Raw genomic sequence first — 20,766 nt, forward strand, 5'->3', positions numbered from 1 at the left:
CAAGATGACCTGGACAAAATAAGTATATGGAGCACCACTTTGCAAATGGAATTTAATGTTAATAAATGCCATGTTATGGAATGTGGAATAGGAGAACATAGACCTCACACAACCTATATATTATGTGAGAAATCTTTAAAGAATTCTGATAAAGAAAGAGATCTAGGGGTGGTTCTAGATAGAAAACTATCACCTGAGGACCACATAAAGAATATTGTGCGAGGAGCCTATGCCACGCTTTCTAACTTCAGAATTGCTTGTAAATACATGGATGGCGATATACTAAAGAAATTGTTCACGACTTTTGTTAGGCCAAAGCTAGAATATGCAGCGGTTGTGTGGTGCCCATATCTTAAGAAGCCCATCAACAAACTGGAAAAGGTGCAAAGACACGCTACTAAGTGGCTCCCAGAACTGAAGGGCAAGAGCTACGAGGAGAGGTTAGAGGCATTAAATATGCCAAAACTGGAAGACAGAAGAAAAAGAGGTGATATGATCACTACATACAAAATAGTAACAGGAATTGATAAAATCGATAGGGAAGATTTCCTGAGACCTGGAACTTTAAGAACAAAAGGTCATAGATTTAAACTAGCTAAACACAGATGCCGAAGAAATATAAGAAAATTCACTTTCGCAAACAGAGTGTAGACGGTTGGAACAAGTTAAGTGAGAAGGTGGTGGAGGCCAAGACCGTCAGTAGTTTCAAAGCGTTATATGACAAAGAGTGCTGGGAAGACGGGACACCACGAGCGTAGCTCTCATCCTGTAACTACACAGGTAATTACACACACACACACACACACACACACACACACACACACACACACACACACACACACACATAATGGTCCAGAAAACTTGATAATGGTCCAGTACGGACCAAAACGACGTTTTCTTCAGCTTCTGGTGTGTGGTTTGCTCATCTTCAGCCACGCTATTGACTCATCATCTACATTGAAGTACAGTATTGATATCTGTACACCTTGTTAACAATAAGCAATTGTAAATGATTGCAGATTTTTTCATGGTTTTAGGTTACATGCGGGTGTGACTTGGTATATCAGTAGACATTCCACACCCTGACCTCCATATATACACATGGCGAGGGAGGAAGGGGTGAAGAGGCAGGAGGTGGAGGAGGTAGGAACGTAGGAAGGGGCAGTGAGGAGGTAAGGAGTGAGGTGGGGAGGGGGAAACCAGGACTGTGTGTGACTGTGTGTGTGTGTCTGACTGTGTGTGTGTGTGTGTGACTGTGTGTACTCACAACTAGGTGAGTACACACAGTCACACACACACACACAGTCACACACACACACACAGTCACACACACAGTCACACACACACACACACACACACACACACACACACACACACACACACACACACACACACACACAGTCACACACACACACACACAGTCACACACACACACAGTCACACACACACACACACACACACACACAGTCACACACACACACACAGCTGACTGAGTCAGCTGTTTGACACACACAGCTGACTCAGTCAGCTGTGTGACACACACTCAGCTGACTCAGTCAGCTGTGTGACACACACACACACACACACACACACACACACACACACACACACACACACACACACACACACACACACACACACACACACACACACAGTCACACACACACACACACAGTCACACACACACACACACAGTCACACACACACACACACACACACACACAGTCACACACACAGCTGACTCAGTCACACACAGCTGGCGGGCCAGTAGCGTCCCCGTTGCCCTGGGAGACGAACAGTACCTCCCGCCGCCGCCAGAGATCAATAATCGCGCCACGCTACTACACAACAAAACACCAAATTTGGTATCGTTCTCCATCGCTGATTCACTTTATTGAAGATCTGTAAACAAATATCCATGAGGCATGTGCCTATGTAAACAAACTGAGATCAGTAGCTCATCACAGTTAAAACAGATCTGTAGTGGCTCATGCAGGCGGGCGCTGGTCTAAACTGGCTTTGTATCCTCACTAAGTTCTATGAGGAAGCGTGAGTAAGGCGGAAGGGACAGGCAGTACTCATAAACAAAGGGCAAAGTCCATTCCATGCACCCGCCAACCCCCCCACCCCCACCCCCAGTTGTTTATGAATGAAAAACGGTTTACACACGACTCTAACCCGTCCGCGACTCGAGTCCATTCCATCCAGCGGTCGACCCCACAGACGCATTCATACATTTTAACATGCTGTTCATTCAAAAACAGGATTTTTCTCAAATATATATGAATATTATAATAGCATATTGTGCATATATAGGCATAGATTAGGTTAGGTGTTTAGGTTCTGTTGGCGTTTATTTGTATTTGTAGTACGTGGACTGCTTCCTGGGGATGTGTAACAAAAAGGAGGCCTAGTCGAGGACCGGGCCGCGGGGACGCTAAGCCCCGAAATCATCTCAAGATAACCTCAAGAAGAATAAGATCCCCGACACATTTAAAACAGCGGAGATCGTGTGCCTTCATGAAGGAGACAGTAAAGCACATACAAACAATTTTGGACCAATTGCTCTAACTTCACACATCATAAAAGTCTTTGAAAAAGAGCTACCAATTCTAACTGGTATCTGACATAGACAAGGATACAAACTACAGTACTGTACCATCATTTACAGATGACGCTAACATTCTCATGCAAGCAGGCAATATAGTAAACTTCTAATCTGATGCAGGCGATGAGTCACAATAACGTGGCTGAAGAATGTTGACCAGACCACACACTAGAAGGTGAAGGAACAACGACGTTTCGGTCCGTCCTGGACCATTCTCAAGTCTGGTCAACATTCCAATCTGATGTAAATTGGGTCTTTCAATTGGTCCCAGATAATAACATGATGTTTAATGAAAACAAGTTTCCAGCTCCTGTGTTATGGAAAAAAACGAAAATATAAAACGGAAACCATATATAAAACTGAATCAAATCACACCATAGAGCGAAAGAGCAATGTAAAGGATCTAGGAGTAATCATGTCGGAAGACCTTACCTTCAATGAACACAAAGTAATTGTCAAACTGCAAAACAAATGACAGGTTGGATAACAAGGACCTTCCAAACAAGGGACGCCATACCAGTGATACTTTTAAAGACACTAGTGCTCTCTAGGGTGGACTATTGTTGCACACTAACAGCCCCACTCAGAGCTGGAGAACGTACTAACCCAGAGAGCGTACACTGATGCTTTACAGCTCAAATCCCCTCGTATAAGTCATCTACATCTGCCTCAAAGGAGAAAGAGAAGAAAGGGAACCTAGATGCATGACAAGTAGTAAGAACAAGGTATTAATAAGGGTATTTATACCCAGCCTCTGGAGGCTGTATAAATCCAAAATGAACATAATAGATTATGTTTCTAATATTATATTAGATGATGCAGACGAGGAGTCACAATAACGTGACAGGAATGTTGACCAGACCACACACTAGAAAGTGAAGGGACGACGACGTTTCGGTCCGTCCTGGACCATCAATATATTAGATTATGTTTGTCAGAAATTATATAAAAGGTCATTCAATTCAGCCACCCAGGAAATCAGATCAGCCAGAAGGAACTAGGAAAGAAAACTTGGCCAAAACATAAAGGACTATTACACATAGAAATCACAATAGTGTGATGTATCAAATGAACAAATCCACAAGAGCCGTGACGAGGATTCGAACCTACGTCCGAGAGCATCCCAGACGCTGCCTTAATCGACTGAGCTACGACATGGTAAAAAAAAAAAGAGTTGAAACCAGAAGTTGTACCTAAGTTACTTGGATCCTGCAGCCTGGGAGTCGGTTGGCCGAGCGGACAGCACACTGGACTTGTGGTCCTGGGTTCGATCCCAGGCGCCGGCGAGAAACAATGGGCAGAGTTTCTTTCACCCTATGTCCCTGTTACCTAGCAGTAAAATAGGTACCTGGGTGTTAGTCAGCTGTCACGGGCTGCTTCCTGGGGGTGGAGGCCTGGTCGAGGACCGGGCCGCGGGGACACTAAAAAGCCCCGAAATCATCTCAAGATAACCTCTCCGAGACACAAACCAGGGTTTTACACAACGCCCCCCATGCACTCGAGCTATGTCAATAGGCCGTTCTACCTCTTCGTCCTTACTTCATTATACACAGAAACCACAATAGAGTGATGCATCAAATGAACAAATCCACAAGGGCCGATTTTGGATAGTCCATAAAGGACTATCCAAAATCATTGTATGCATAAATCCGTAGTAAGACCCAAACAAAGGACTGTGTAGGGGCAGCAAACACTGTGAATGACTACTTTACATCAGTGTTGACACTAGAAAGATTGGACGACATCCCATCACCCACACAAATGTTGGAAGGAGGTGAAGAGAATGAACTAAGGAATATACCCATAACAGACGACACAATCAGGAAGAACACTGACAAAATCAAAGACTCAAAAGACTCAGGTGTGGATGGATTACAACCCAAACTCGTAGAGGAACTGACAAGTGCACTATGCATCCCACTGACACTCCCTTTCTGAAAGTCCCAGAACCAAGGGATAGTTCCCAAGACTGGAGATATGCCAATATTATCCACATTGTCGAGCAAGGCAGAAAACTACCATCCAGTCAACTTGCCATCACACATCTGTAGCTCATGGAGAGGATCCTAAGCAGGACCAACTGGGCTGTGGTGGGTCTGCGGGCCGCTCCAAGCAACAGCCTGGTGGACCAAACTCTCACAAGTCAAGCCTGGCCTCGGGCCGGGCTTGTGGAGTAGAAGAACTCCCAGAACCCCATCAAGCAGGTATATGTGGTTTGGTCCACCAGGCTGTTGCTTGGAGCGGCCCGCAGGCCCACATATATATCTGCTTGATGGGGTTCTGGGAGTTCTTCTACTCCCCAAGCCTGGCCTCGTGTGAGAGTTTGGTCCACCAGGCTGTTGCTTTATGCACCCCATACCCATCCTGTGAGCGGTAATGGAAAGGGTAATGCACATAATGGCCTCAGGGACTGAGCTCCCACAATTCATTTAGCAAAGTAAGTTAGCAGCCGCGTCCAACAACCTGGTTGACCAGTCCAGCAACGAGGAGGCCTGGTCGACGACCGGGCCGCGGGGACGCTAAGCCCCGAAAACGCCTCAACTTCACCTCAAGGTAAGATACTACCAAGCAGTAAATAGGTACCTGGGAGTTAGACAGCTGCTACGGGCTGCTCTCTTGGGGTGTGTAACAAAAAGGAGGCCTGATTGAGGACCGGGCCGCGGGGACGCTAAGCCCCGAAACCATCTCAAGAGAACCTCAAGAAGAAGAAGATATCACATGAGAGACTGACAAGAAAATTAGAGGCAGGTGGAAAATATGAGAAAATACTATAATGGATCAAACAATGATTAAACCAAAGAAAACAAGATTTCCTGCTAAATGGGAAAAGAATGGAACTATCAGGGTAAAGCGGCGACCCATTACGACTATATATATACCACTTGGAAGGGGTCAAGATAAGGACTTGTGGATGGGACGGGGGGAAGGAATGGTGCCCAACCGCTTGGATGGTCGGGGATTGAACGCTGACCTGCATGACGCCAGACCGTCGCTGCGAAGCTGCATGAATCTGATTTGGAGAAATGTGGTAAGTGGGGTGCCACAGGGGTCCACTTTGGGGCCCCCCTCACACACCCCAGCCCCTCACCCGTCACCCCAGGACGGCTGTCATCCATCACCCCCTCCACACCCACCCTCACACACCCCAGCCCCTCACCCGTCACCCCAGCACGGCTGTCATCCATCCCCCCCTCCACACCCACCCTCCCACACCTCAGCCCCTCACCCGTCACCCCAGCACGGCTGTCATCCATCCCCCCCTCCACACCCACCCTCACACACCCCAGCCCCTCACCCGTCACCCCAGCACGGTTGTCATCCATCCCCACACCCTCACACACCCCAGCCCCTCACCCGTCACCCCAGCACGGCTGTCATCCATCCCCCCCTCCACACCCACCCTCACACACCCCAGCCCCTCACCCGTCACCCCAGGACGGCTGTCATCCATCCCCACACCCTCACACACCCCAGCCCCTCACTCGTCACCCCAGGACGGCTGCCATCCATCTCCAACACCCTCACACACCCCAGCCCCTCACCCGTCACCACAGGACGGCTGTCATCCATCCCCACACCCTCACACACACCAGCCCCTCACCCGTCACCCCAGGACGGCTATCATCCATCCCCACACCCTCACACACACCAGCCCCTCACCCGTCACCCCAGGACGGCTATCATCCATCACCAACACCCTCACACACACCAGCCCCTCACCCGTCACCCCAGGACGGCTGTCATCCATCACCAACACCCTCACACACCCCAGCCCCTCACCCGTCACCCCAGGACGGCTGTCATCCATCACCAACACCCTCACACACCCCAGCCCCTCACCCGTCACCCCAGGACGGCTGTCATCCATCACCAACACCCTCACACACACCAGCCCCTCACCCGTCACCCCAGGACGGCTGTCATCCATCACCAACACCCTCACACACTCCAGCCCCTCACCCGTCACCCCAGGACGGCTTGTGACGGCTGTCACCCATCACCAACACCCTCACACACCCCAGCACCTCACCCGTCACCCCAGCACGGCTGTCATCCACACCTCCACCAGCTCCCGCGTAATTGTCAGCTGTTTCCTGCGGGCTGATCAGCTGATCAGGAGGGAACAAAGATGTTTACATGTGTCTGGTCACCCACCTGACCACCATGTGGGCCAGCGGGTTGCAACACACCACCTTCTCCTTCTCCCACCCGCCATCCGTCTTCACCCACTTATCACCCGGGTCTCTCCAGTCCTTAGAGAACACAGGCATTGTTATGGCGCGGGAATTGAGCGAGCGCGGCAACAGCCGTCCTCTCTTCACCACGGTCACAGACACACTGGCGGGCTCCTGCGGGCTCCCAGTCAGCTGGGACTCTTGGTAGGGGGGGGGGTGTTGTTGTTGTTGTGGCTGTGTTGTGTTTACCTCAGCTGGCCTGCCACCCAGGCCTGCCACCCAGGCCTGCCACCCAGGCTGGCCTGCTACCCAGGTTGGCCTGCCACCCCAGCCTGCCACCTAGACCTGCCACCCAGGCTGGCCTGCCACCCCGACTTGCCACCCCGGCCTGCCATCCAGACCTGCCACCCCGGCTTGCCACCCAGGCCTGCCACCCACCCTGGCCTGCCACCCCGGCTGGCCTGCCACCCAGGCTAGCCTGCCACCCAGACCTGCCACCCCGGCCTGCCACCCAGACCTGCCACCCCGGCCTGCCACCCAGGCTGGCCGGCCACCCAGGCTGGCCGGCCACCCCGGCTTGCCACCCCGGCCTGCCACCCACCCATCCTGGCCCCCACCCACCCATCCTGGACTCCCACCCACCCTGGCCGCCACCCACCCATCCTGGGCCCCCACCCACCCATCCTGGCCCCTCACCCACCCATCCTGGCCTCCCACCCACCCATCCTGGGCCCCCACCCACCCATCCTGGCCTCCCACCCACCCATCCTGGCCCCTCACCCACCCATCCTGGCCTCCACCCACCCATCCTGGGCCCCCACCCACCCATCCTGGCCCCCCACCCACCCTCCCATCCTGGCCCCCACCCACCCATCCTGGCCCTTCACCCACCCATCCTGCCCCTCACCCACCCATCCGGCCCCCACCCACCCATCCTGGGCCCCCACCCACCCATCTTGGCCCCCACCCACCCTCCCATCCTGGCCCCCACCCACCCATCCTGGCCCTTCACCCACCCATCCTGGCCCCCATCCACCCATCCTGGCCCCCACCCACCCATTCTGGCCCTCACCCACCCATTCTGGCCCCCTCACTCACCGATCCTGGCCCCCACCCACCCATCCTGGTCCCCCACCCATCCTGGCCCCTCACCCACTCATTCTGGCCCCCCACCCACCCATTCTGGCCCCCCACCCACCCATTCTGCCCTTCACCCACCCATCCTAGCCCCCCTCCCACCCATCCTGGCCCTCACCCACCCATCCTGGCCCCCACCCACCTATCCTGGCCCCCCACCTACCAATTCTGGCCCCCCCACCCACCTATTCTGGCCCCCCACCCACCCATCCTGGCCCCCACCCACCCATCCTGGCCCCCACCCACCCATCCTGGCTCCCCACTCACCCATCCTGGCTCCCCACCCACCCATCCTGGCCCCCACCCACCCATCCTGGGCCCCCACCCACCCATCCTGGCCCCCACCTACCCATCCTGGGCCCCCACCCACCCATCCTGGCCCCCACCCAACCATCCTGGGCCCCCACCCACCCATCCTAGCCCCCCACCCATTCTGGCCCTCACCCACCCATTCTGGGCCCCCCACCCACCCATCCTCGGCCCCCACCCACCCATCCTGGCCCCCACCCACGCATCCTGGGCCCCCACCCACCCATCCTGGCCCCCACCCACCCATCCTGGCCCCCCACCCACCTTTTCTGGCCCCGCACTCACCCATCCTGGCCCCTCCCACCCATCCTGGCCCTCACCCACCCATCCTGGCCCCCACCTACCCATCCTGGCCTCAATCCACCCATCCTGGCCCTCACCCACCCATCCTGGCCCCCACCTACCCATCCTGGCCTCAATCCACCCATCCTGGCCCCCACCCACCCATCCTGGCCTCAATCCACCCATCCTGGCCCCCACCCACCCATCCTGGCCCTCACCCACCCATCCTGGCCCCCACCCACCCATCCTGGCCCCCAACCCACCCATCCTGCCCCTCACCCACCCTTCCTGGCCCCCCCACCCACCCATCCTGGCCTCCACCCACCCATCCTGGCCCCCACCTAACCATCCTGGGCCCCCACCCACCCATCCTGGCCCCCCACCCACCCTCCCATCCTGGCCCCCACCCACCCATCCTGGCCCTTCACCCACCCATCCTGCCCCTCACCCACCCATCCTGCCCCTCACCCACCCATCCGGCCCCCACCCACCCATCCTGGCCCCCCTCCCACCCATCCTGGCCCCCCACCCACCCATCCTGCCCCCCACCCACCCATCCTGGCCCCCACCCACCCATCCTGGCCCCCACCCACCCATCCTGGCCCCCCCCCCCACCCATCCTGACCCCCACCCATCCATCCTGGCCCCCACCCACCCATCCTGGCCCCCACCCACCCATCCTGGCCCCCCCCACCCATCCTGACCCCCACCCATCCATCCTGGCCCCCCCCCCACCCATTCTGACCCCCACCCATCCATCCTGGCCCTCACCCACCTGTAATAACCGCTTTACCCTGTTATAATAACCGCGGCCTCTATTGTAATAACCCAATGTTCCCCAGTATTAATCCTGTTATCTTGTGATCTCACGTAATCGTTCTGCACGCTCCGTGTTGTAAATCTCTTTCTCTCTTCACTCAATACCCCAGCTCAACACTGTTACAGTCCAGCATGACCCCTCACTGGACTGCCACGTATATAAGAGGAATATTAAATGAGGAAGATACAGCAAGGACAAGGGTTATTAGTTAACAAAAAAACAATAACAAAACTCATATGCAGGCGATGAGTCACAATAACGTGGCTGAAGTATGTTAACCAGACTACACACTAGAAGTTCAAGGGACGACGACGTTTCGGTCCGTCCTGGACCATTTTCAAGTCGATTGAGAATTCAACTTCTAGTGTGTGGTGTGGTCAACAATAACAAAACTCATTAAACACTGCCACCACCTTCCCGACCAACCATACCTGAATGTGTCTATCACCGATCCCCCAGGAAGGCAAGGAATCAGTAATCATGGGACTCCAAGGGTAGTATGAATTTCAATATTAATTTTTTGGGAATATTAGTTTGTTTAATTTACGTTACTTATTTGAATCCAAGGGCAACTTTAGTATCTATTAACTGTAGGAGAACATGGGGGTTTCCAATTCAACACCTAAAAATGACCAAGTAGCAAAATATGTCAAAGGGGAGTTAAGTGAATACCACTGGACAAGTTATACAATTTATTTTATGAAATATGTAAATTAAGACAATTTGAACATATACCCTATTCTATTTCCCTAGAGGCACAATGGATATTTACTGAGGACACGAACACAAGTGCACTATACCTTAAATAACCGCACTAAGGCCAAGATGTTGATGGCTGCCCTCAGCCCCGAGGATACGGGCTTGCTGCCCTTTTTCCAATACACTCCCAAGACACACTGATCAAATTTTGTTTTACCAACTTATTGCTGGGAAGGATTACTCCTCCCACCATTTAATACGGCCCCAGGGCTCCACCCATTATTTTGGCAATGGCCAACCATTTAACACTTAGGCCTGAGGTCTGGCTCTCTAGGGCCAATAAGGACTTGGCCCTTATCTCAGGCCAATCACCTTCACTGATCTGCCGTGAAAAGCTACATGAATTCCTGAAGATTGAGTCAGCTCTCCCCAGCTATGAGAAGGGAGACAAGGCGCCTCTATGGAGCCCCAGTGCACCTGCGAGCAATGTTTACAAAACTGATAAATTATGTTCAAGCCTGTCTCCTGCAAGATAAAGAGTAGGGACATTTGACTCTGCCTCGTATGGGGAAGGGACCGCTGCTGAGAGGGAATGAGAGGGAATGAGAGGGAATGAGAGGGGGATGGAGAGGGAAAAATCTGAGTGGGGTAGTTGAGTGGGGGAAGCCAAAGGTATCCAAGACCACCCTCAGGTCAACTTCTTGACCCTGACAAATGGGCGACAGGGGGGGGGAGAGGAGGAGACGAATGGCGGCCAAGGGGAGGGGAGAGGGAGAAGGAAGGGAGGGGAGAGGGAGAAGGAAAGGAGGGGAGAAGGAGAATGGAAGGAGGGGAGAAGGGAGAACTAATGATCTTAGCCCCAGATCATTACAACTCCCCCTCCTCGGAAATTAAGAAATTTGTGTGTAAAGCAAGTTACACACACTTTTCTTATCCGGAAATCCTGCCCTACCATAACCATTAACTCCAAAAACAACATTTTTAACCCAACACTATATTAACCCAATGCCTCAAAACAAAAGAAATTATCTAATCCTAACTAATTCCATACAATACTCCAACAACAATAACGGCACACCCAAAAGGTGTGCCCCAGCATGTATTTATACCTATCAACACAACAGTAATAATACATAAAACATAAGGACAGAGACTGTCCCTATAATCCTGACTGTCCACTTGGGTGCAGCCCCGTACCCTTCCAACTACCTGGAAGACAAAACATCCTATACCTGTCTTGATATAGTAACAAAACTGAAGAAATCCCAACCTAACAATTACTAACTAGCTAAAATCAGCCGATAGCCTTCAGCTATCCCAGTATTCCACCTGGAATAAAGATCAAACCCATCACAGCACACCACATAGAAACATTAAAAAAAATTAATGTCATAAAAAATTAACAAAATTATAAAATTATATCAAAATAGAGGAACACTACGTCTCAGGGGCCTGGTGTTCCACTCCACACCTGTGGCAACTGTCCACCACAGCGCTTCCCAATCTTAAAATCTAAAGAAAAGACACAGAAATATTTTTATTATTAAAAAAAAATTCAATGTCCACAGACATGTCCCTCAACCAACAACAACACTCTGGATATAAGTTCCTCAACTCCTAATATCCCAGAGTTCATATTCAAGTCCACAACAACAGCGGGTGAACACATTTTTCAGACTGTGTACCACACCCTTATTGTTCAGTAAACCACAAAAAAAAAATGTATATATAAATATCAGTATCTAGGATCTAGAAAAATCTATACAATACAATACAATACAATTTTATTTAGGTAAGGTACATACATACAAAATTTTTTTACAAGGATTGTTTGACTTATAGGTAGAGCTAGTACATACAATTCCTAAAGCCACTATTACGCAAAGCGTTTCGGGCATGATAAACTTAAATGACAAGCTTAATACTAAATGAGCATAATGAGTAGAATGAAAACAAGAAATGAAAACATAGATGAAAAAGCAGCACAAATACAATTATGTCGACAAACAGCGCTCTTTAAAGAAAAGACAGACATTGGTTGACAATAGAAGGGTAAGGTAGGTTACAGGGAATTTATTAGGTATAGCTTCGCTTTTAACTTAAACTGGTTGAGAGAGGTACAGTCTTTAACATGGTTGGGAAGGTCATTCCACATTCTTGGTCCCTTGATTTGTAGAGCATTTCTAGTTTGATTAAGTCGTACTCTAGGAATATCAAAACTGTATTTATTTCTGGTGTGATGCTCATGGGTTCTGATACAACCTTCTATGAAGCTTTTGAGATCAGGATTGGCATTATAGTTTAGCGTTTTATATATGTATAATACACATGAGAGAATGTGCAGTGACTTAATGTCTAACATATTCAGAGATTTGAGTAGGGGTACCGAGTGATGTCTGGGGCCAGAATTGGATATTGTCCTAATAGCAGCTTTGTGTTGAGTAATTAGAGGACGTAAGTGATTTTGGGTAGTAGAGCCCCAAGCACAAATACCATAGTTGAGATATGGATAGATAAGGGAGTAATAGAGAGTCACCAGGGCAGGGCGTGGTACATAATATCTGATCTTAGAAAGAATGCCCACAGTTTTTGAAACTTTTTTTGTTATGTTTAGAATGTGTCCCTGGAAATTCAGCTTCTGGTCAATGAGAATGCCAAGGAATTTGCCATCTACTTTGTTACAAATTTGGGTATTGTTTATTTTGAGATTTATTTGATTAGAGGATTTATTGCCAAACAGAATATAGAAGGTTTTGTCAATGTTAAGGGTGAGTTTGTTGGCAGTTAGCCACAGATGGACTTTATTTAGCTCAGTATTTACTGTGGCATTTAGAGCAAGGGGATCAGGACTGGAGTAAATGAAGGTTGTGTCGTCAGCAAATAGAATTGGTTTGAGGTGTTGGGAGGCATTTGGAAGGTCATTAATGTAGATGAGAAAGAGGAGAGGGCCAAGTATGCTGCCCTGGGGAACACCAATGTTGATGGGTAGGGTGGGAGAAATTGTATTATTCACAGAAACATATTGGAGCCTGTCAGTAAGGTAGGATTTGAGGTATTGTAGGGGAGTGTCCTCTGACTCCATAATGATGTAATTTAAGAAGAAGGTTTTGGTGGTTGACAGTATCAAAAGCTTTACGCAGGTCCACAAACAACCCAACAGGGAACTCATTTTTATCAAGAGCTGTATGAATCAAGTTAAGCATACTAATAAGTGCATCGTTAGTGTTTTTTTTGGGTCTGAAGCCATATTGGCAAGGGCTAAGTATATTGAGTTTGGCTAGATATGAGTAAAGCTGCTTATAGATTAGTTTTTCAAATATTTTTGACAAGTTTGGCAGGATAGATATAGGTCTGTAGTTGTTAACATCTGTGAGATCACCACATTTGTGGACAGGCGTTACTCTCGCTTTTTTTAGAATATCTGGGAAGGTTTGGAGTTCAAGTGACTTGTTGAAGAGCAAAGCAATAGCAGGGGCTAAAGATCTGGAGGCTTTTTTGTAAATTAAAGTTGGTATCTCCTCAAGGGCACCAGACTTGGTTTTAAGGGAAAGGATTATCTCATTGACGTCAGTGGAATTAATAGGCTTTAGGTACAGAGACTGTGGATAGTTACCTGTAAGATAGTCCTTAATGTCAGTACTGGAAGATGGAATATCATTTGCAAGGGATGAACCAATGGAAGAGAAGAACCTATTGAACTCAATAGCAGAATCAGAGGCTGAAGTTATGTTTGTCCAGATGTGATCTAGAGTCGTGGCAGTGCTATCAGTGATTCTAGTAGGTCTAGTGATTAAGGGTATGAGGAAGCAGGAATTCATACAGTTGAGGAAGCTAACAGCAGTAGGGTGTTCAGGCTCGCAGAGGTCAATATTAAAGTCCCCTGCGATAATTAGGTGGTTAAATAGATAGATGGTTAAATAATCTAGATAAAGTTCCCCACTGATCAACGTTTCTAGAGACCCTACTAGATGCTTCTCAAACCAGTTCACTCATACAACTTATCTAGAGACAGGGTCATTTTCTAGATGTTCACTTTCTAGATTTATTTCTCTATTTCACTAGTTCTAGTTTTCAACATTTAATACTGTTCCAGAGAACTTTCCGAAGGTGTACAAGTGTTTACCATCAGAAGGAAAATTAAAAGTTGAACTGTTCCGAGTTAACACAGTTTACTATATTAATAGCATTTATGTTTATATGAAACTTTTCTATAAAGAAGTTCTCTCGTTCGTTCCTGGTGACATTTCGTTGCTGTAGATTCCGGCGACTACCTCATGTTGCTTGAAGATCCTGGTCGTCTGGAAGTTCCATTCCCGGCCTCGGCCAACTACGGACAGTACAGCGGGGTCTCGTACTACCCGCACCTGACTTGAGTGACAGCTGACACCTGGCGGCTGTCAGCTCAGGTGGACCCCGCTAACAGGAACCCGGGTTCATCTCTTCTTATCGCTCCCCAAACAGTCTTGATGGATTGTTGTTAACCATGGCTGCCACAGTATAGCACACCTTCGACGTGTCACGATGTCTCGCGTTGGTAGTGAGGTTCGAGTGGCGTTGAAGAGGATGGCGTGGTGACAGGACAGGTGGGCCCTGCCTCAGCTCCTGGGCGACGTCATCTACCGGCGTTTACTTGTTATCCCGGTACTACTGGGCCGGTACACCTTCCGTGCAACCCCTCGTGCAGCTGAACTTGGGCCGAGGTACAGGATTGTACCTCATCTGGCGATTCCGCAAGCACTCTGTAGGGGTAGTGCTGTTCGTACCCGGGACCACCGCGTTGCTGCTTGGTTTCCACAGACGACGCAACCGCAGGTTTTGAGAGAGCTGACAAGTCGTTGCAATTAGCGTTCTTCTTCGTAGACCACTCGTCTTCCACTTCCGGTTTTCCCGCAGTCTTGACTACGCGGCTGGTGGGCTTGGTTGGTGACCTTGAGACAGCTTGCCCACGGTTGAGATGGTGACTGGACTCTGCTCCGTGAAGACAGCATGGCTGGACTGGGACAACCTCATTAGTGACGTGAGGTGTCGGCCGGGTGACTGTACGCCAGTCACCCCTTCCGGATAACCAATTGACGAGTTACCGGGTACAAGGGGGAAGACTTGATGTAACGTGCCTCAGACTCCGATCTTATCAGCCAGGTGGGTCATCCCCAGACCTGCTGATCTCGATCCTTGGTTCACGTGTGACTGGGAGGCTGGAACTGGTGTACCATCAGACCTGAGAAAGACAGACAACAACAAATGGCGGAAACATGGATATTACTCTGAGGTATAGGAAGTTGGAAACCCCAGAGCAAGGCAAGTATGCTACCTGAGTCATGCACATCAGCAAATACACACCATTGCCTCTACAGGATAATTCTAAGATTGTTACTAAACCTGGCTAAGGGAGCTCACTAACAATTTACTGTACAGCTCGCGACCTTGTTACCATAGGGTGACAAGATTGAACTTGACTACTGATGAGGTCTGACAGGTCATCCTCATCATCTGACTCAGCACTTGGATCATTAGACAGGTCAGGAATTAGACTTGCTGAAGGCAGCTCTAGTTCCTCCCTCGCGTGATAAGGTTTTAATTTATTAATGTGAATCGTTCTCTCAACTTGGTATTCAAAAATACCTTTATTAACAAAATTAACCGGACCTTTCCTTTCAATTACTCGGTAAGGGCCCCGCCATCTAGGTGCAAGTTTCCTACTTTGATTGGCAGGAGCCGCCTCATTAACTCTCAACACAAGACTCCCGACTTTCAACTCAAGAGGTCGTACCTTTTTGTCATAATGCTGAGCATAGCAGTCTCGTGCTGTTTTGGAAGCCCTAGCTGCAATTCTCCATGCATTTTTTATCTTATTTAAAACTTCTGATGGGTAATCTTCCCCATATACAATATTATGTCTGTTAAGCAGACCTGATGGGAAATTACATGAATGACCTGTGAACAGCAAAAGGGGTTGGGTGTTAATGGACTGATGGATGGCAGTGTTCAGAGCCAGCTGGACATAGGGGAGTTGTTCGTCCCAGGCGTTCGCATCATGCTCTGCAAGAATTGCAAGCATATCTTTAACTGACCGGTTCGTCCGTTCTGTCATGCCGTTAGCCTGAGGGTGATAAGCCGTCGTGAATGCTGAAGTGGTTTCTACAATGGTAGCAGCGGTGTTTTCAATAATTTCTTGACGATTATTGAAGCCTCACGCGTCTGTCCGTTCGGTTAAGCTGTGTGGTGAGATCAGCCTAGTGCAACGCTCTAGAGGTTCGACGGTAATCCTATGTGGTGCGATTCGCATAGAGTAGGCGATTCTAGTGTCGTGAGGGGCTGGGAAGTTTAATTATTGTGTATGCGTATGCGTGTATGCGTATTATTGTGTCAGTGTATGCGCTAAGCAGGCAGTTTAGAGTGGAGGCCGCCTTGGGTAGTTGGAAAGGGTGTTATTTACTCGACCCTCTGCAACTACGGACAAGGGTGCTGCGTGGTGGTTTTCGCAGCAACAATTCTAGGTTTCGAATTGTCGGGGCGGGGAAGTATTAGGACGCTAATTATTATCCCCGAGGGCGTATTAGGCGACCCAATCGCTAGATTTTTACGGTACAGCCATGAAGGTACCAAGAGTTCACTGAGGGATGGCTTAGTAGATTCTCTAGCAACGGAATAACGGTGGTGTCGGACAGTTAGATCCGTCGGTTGTTCCGCTATCTAGTCTAACCGTTGACCGCGAAGGACGGATTATTTGGTACTGTCTGGATCTGGGTGGATGTGGTTACCTAGGCTTGGAAAAGCGACAGGGCGGGCCGGGACGGGACGGTTATAGGTTAATTCGATATTTCCTTAAGTACTAAATTAAGTTCCCTGTATATTTAGTTCCCTTTCAGGTTAAGTATCCCTTCGGTAGTTAAGTGTTCCCCCTTGTTTGTATAATTCTCGTATATAAGTGTTATTATTTTTTCTAAGTAGTTGTTTTACATGTTTTAAGTCGGGAATTTTTGTTTTCGTATTGTGCAGTATTAATTCTTTGAGAGAATTACTAAAAGGTGAGTGGTTTACTGTTTTCAAGTGAAGTGCGGTGCATAAAGTGAAGTCAGTGAAAGAATTGAAATCAGTGAAATCGTGGAAAATTTTTGTGATGACATTTTTCAAAGTCGCTTGGAAAATCTCAATTTCGGAATAAATTCTAGTTTTGTGCCTGGCCATACGATCATCGGGTCGTCAGGGTTAATTTAAGTGTGCGATTAAAGTGATCCGAGTTAGAACTTTGAGAGACCAAAAGTCGAATTTTGGTCATTTAAGCGAATTAGCGTTGGGACTGAATTTTCTAGCGGTTTTACTCAGCGCCCAGCGTGACAGCGCTCAGTAATTGTTTGCGCTCAACCAAGTGTCTAAGTGTCTCGCGAGTAGTATATTCAGTTCAAGTGATAAGCGAACTACACGTCGGTATTTAATTTATAATTTTGAGAAAAGAAATACTTGGTTAATTAAGAATTAGTGCGGAGACTACTTTCTGAGGATTAGGCTTCGTGACAGTGAGCGCGTTTTTAATTTTTTTTTTTTTTTTTTTTTTATTTTTATAAAAGAATACACAATGTACAAAACAGACACCCGCCGAACAAACAAGTTATGAACATACACAGGACAATATAACAAAGGAAGTAAACCACGGATACACTAAACATACCCAACAAAAACCAAGAAAGAAAACACATGACACAAGGCACACAAAAAAAAAATAGAACCCAGAAACGGGGACAGTATGTACCACAAAAAACAGAACATGTCAGTAATAGCACACAATAGAAATAACATAAAACATAGGCACATCCACACAACCTTAAGTACAGAAATACAAAAGGAGAACGCACATACAAGCCCAGCCCAACAACCCAAACACAGGTGCATAAAAGTATAGAACAACAGGCCTCCGAAACCCCTAAGAGGCAAAATTACAAAACTACATTAAACAAAAAACATGGAAATACATACATTGAAGGTCAAACAGAAATAACTGAGTACATTTCTTTTTTCTTACTCCGTTTCCTCAAGCATAATTAAAAAGACATAATACAAAGGCAGAACACAAAACACAAATCAAGAAAGAACAGATAAATAATACATAAATAGCACAAGGCAAAGTACATGGCACATAAAAAGAGAAATAACAATCAGTAATGGCAAAAAAACTCATAACACAGGAACAGTAGTACATGAAAAGGGGGGGGGGGAGGGCAACACATAACCCGGGCACCCCAACCCCCCCACACAGAAAATCACAAAAGACAGAAGAGGCACGCTCCAAAGACAGAGGAGCACATAAGCATACATACCATAAAGAACAAAAATGCACAAAACATAAAACCCATACAAGGCAAACAAAAAGGCCCACGCAGGAGCCAGGGAAAACATAAAAACCACACCCACACACAAGCACACCCAAACGAAACACACACCCACAGGAGCAACCACAACAGAACAAAACAACCACACACACACACACACACCCCGCCCAACCCCCGCCGAGGAGGCCCATCGGAGGACCGGGGACCGAAAACAAACCGGAACAAGACCCACCCAACCAACCCACAGCCAACATCCACGAGCCCAACCCACGACCAATCACTCAAAAGCAGCCCCACGAACATACGCACCAGTAAACCAACCACAAAAATCATCCGGAAAAGCACGCTGCAGCCACCACCAGGTGAACCGTAAGCGCCCTCTCAAAAACCCCAAAACCCTATCAACCCCATAACCCTCCCTCCGGCCAACCCACACACAATACACATAGTCAGCGACAAGAAGACAGAGCGTATTACGCACCCGTCGAGAGCCCCGCGGAAAAGACAAAAACAAAAACGGCAAAAAACCACCCCGACATCCCGGCCCACAAACCACGGCCAACACAGCACGAAACCAAGCAAGCAAACCACTCAGCCTCTCACAAAAATAGAAAACATGTAACTGAGTTTCAGGCAAACCACAGTGGACACATGCGTCAGAGGCACGCAAACCCAGCATGCACAACCGGTCATTTGTCGCCAACGACAAATGCAACATGCGAAACAACAACTCCCGCTGCTGCGGCGCCAAAAACCGCGCCCCTAACGCCGCCCACACCTCCCCCCAATCCCAACACGGGAATAAAGACTCCACCCGCGGCTGAACACGACAAAATAGAACCCCATAAATCGCCTTCACTGAGAGAGACATATAACCCGGACAACGACAGACAGCCCGAAGAATGTCTACCGCCCAGGAGTAAACAGGAGGGGTACAAAAGGCCACCTCCCGACAAACACCGCAATCCACCAAAAAACTAAACCGGACCGAACAATAAAAAACACACAAAGCATTGAGCCCCCCACCCAACGCTAAACCCTGACGCAACGAGACCCAGAACAGCGCCCGAGCCCTGGTAAACACATCAGGAATACCAACCCCACCTTCCCGCACCGCTAACACCAACGTCGAGCGACGAACCGGGTGGTAACGACCACACCACACGTACCTATAAACCTGACGTTCCAACCCCAGAGCCAGCCGGCGATCTAGGGGGAAACACCGAGCCACGAACCAGACACGTGACAGAACTTTACAAGTAACAAGCAACGCCCGCTGATAAATTGTTAACGGGCGCGCAGCCAACAACCCAACCGCAACACCAACACTACGAGAAACCGCACCGCAATTAAATTCCAAAGATCTCTCGTAAGAAGCGAACCAGGTGATCCCCAGAACTCGCAGAGAGGAGACCACCGGAAACCAAGACCCCTCCCACACAAGGCGAGAGGACCACCCACCGATACCCATAAGACCAGATTTGGCACGATTGACCTGGGCCCCAGTGGCCAACTCAAACCCCTCAACCACGACCTGGACAGCCCGAACAGAACCAGCAGAGGCCACGAACAGGATGGTATCATCCGCATAACCGCAGATGGGTAACCGAAGATCAGAAGGCAGCCGGGGGGGACGGATCAACGCACAAGCCTTGACCGCCCGAAAAAAAGGCTCCTGAAAGAGCACATAAAGGAGCATGGAAAGCGGACAACCCTGCCTCACCGAACGGCGGACAGGGAAAGGAGCACTCAAGAACCCATTGATGCAAACCCGACTGCAACACTGAGCGTACAACATACGCACCCAACGAACAAACAAAGGCGGAAAACCAAGCCTCTCTAACACACGAAAAACAAAAGCTAACGAAACACGGTCAAAAGCCTTAGACCAATCCAGGCAAAGCATCGCTGCAGACAAGCGAGAGCCCGACACGTACAGAAGCACATCCCGAAATAACGCATTGCACTGCAGTAACGAGCGACCTGGAACACCACAAAACTGTTCCACGGAAACCACAGACGCAACCACACGGCGACACCGACCAGCTAAAATCTTGGACAGGATCTTATAGTCCACATTCAACAAAGTAATGGGTCTCCAGTTCGAGAAGAACCGCAAATCGCCCGGCTTCGGGAGCAGCCGCACAATCCCAACGCACTGAGATACAGGCAGAACGCACCCCCGGAGGCAAGTCCGGACCACCTCCAAAAGAACATCACCCAACACATCCCAAAAGGCAACATAAAACTCGACAGGAAGACCATCCGAGCCCGGCACCTTCCCGGAACGAAACGACCTCACCACACCGAAAAGCTCCCCCAACGAAACATCTTCCTCCAAACCAACACAATCAGCAGCAGACAACCCCGGAGCACAACCACCCAAAAAACCTTCCGCAATCGCGTCGT

The 20,766-nt window shown here is 49.2% G+C and overlaps 1 protein-coding gene across 1 annotated transcript in view; it reads right to left on the bottom strand.

Annotated features, from left to right (window-relative positions):
- LOC123764827 (F-box only protein 25) overlaps window positions 1-6,942 on the bottom strand; it is a 121,120-nt gene extending 114,178 nt beyond the window's left edge. Inside the window, exon 1 of the mRNA XM_045753019.2 lies at window positions 6,764-6,942. Within this exon, the coding sequence (XP_045608975.1) occupies window positions 6,764-6,879 (116 nt within the window). The 5' untranslated portion in view covers window positions 6,880-6,942. The remainder of the gene's footprint in view (window positions 1-6,763) is intronic.
- Window positions 6,943-20,766: the final 13,824 nt, after the last annotated feature.

The sequence above is a fragment of the Procambarus clarkii genome, chromosome 48 (assembly GCF_040958095.1).
Source record: "Procambarus clarkii isolate CNS0578487 chromosome 48, FALCON_Pclarkii_2.0, whole genome shotgun sequence".
Taxonomy (NCBI): Eukaryota; Metazoa; Arthropoda; class Malacostraca; order Decapoda; family Cambaridae; genus Procambarus; species Procambarus clarkii.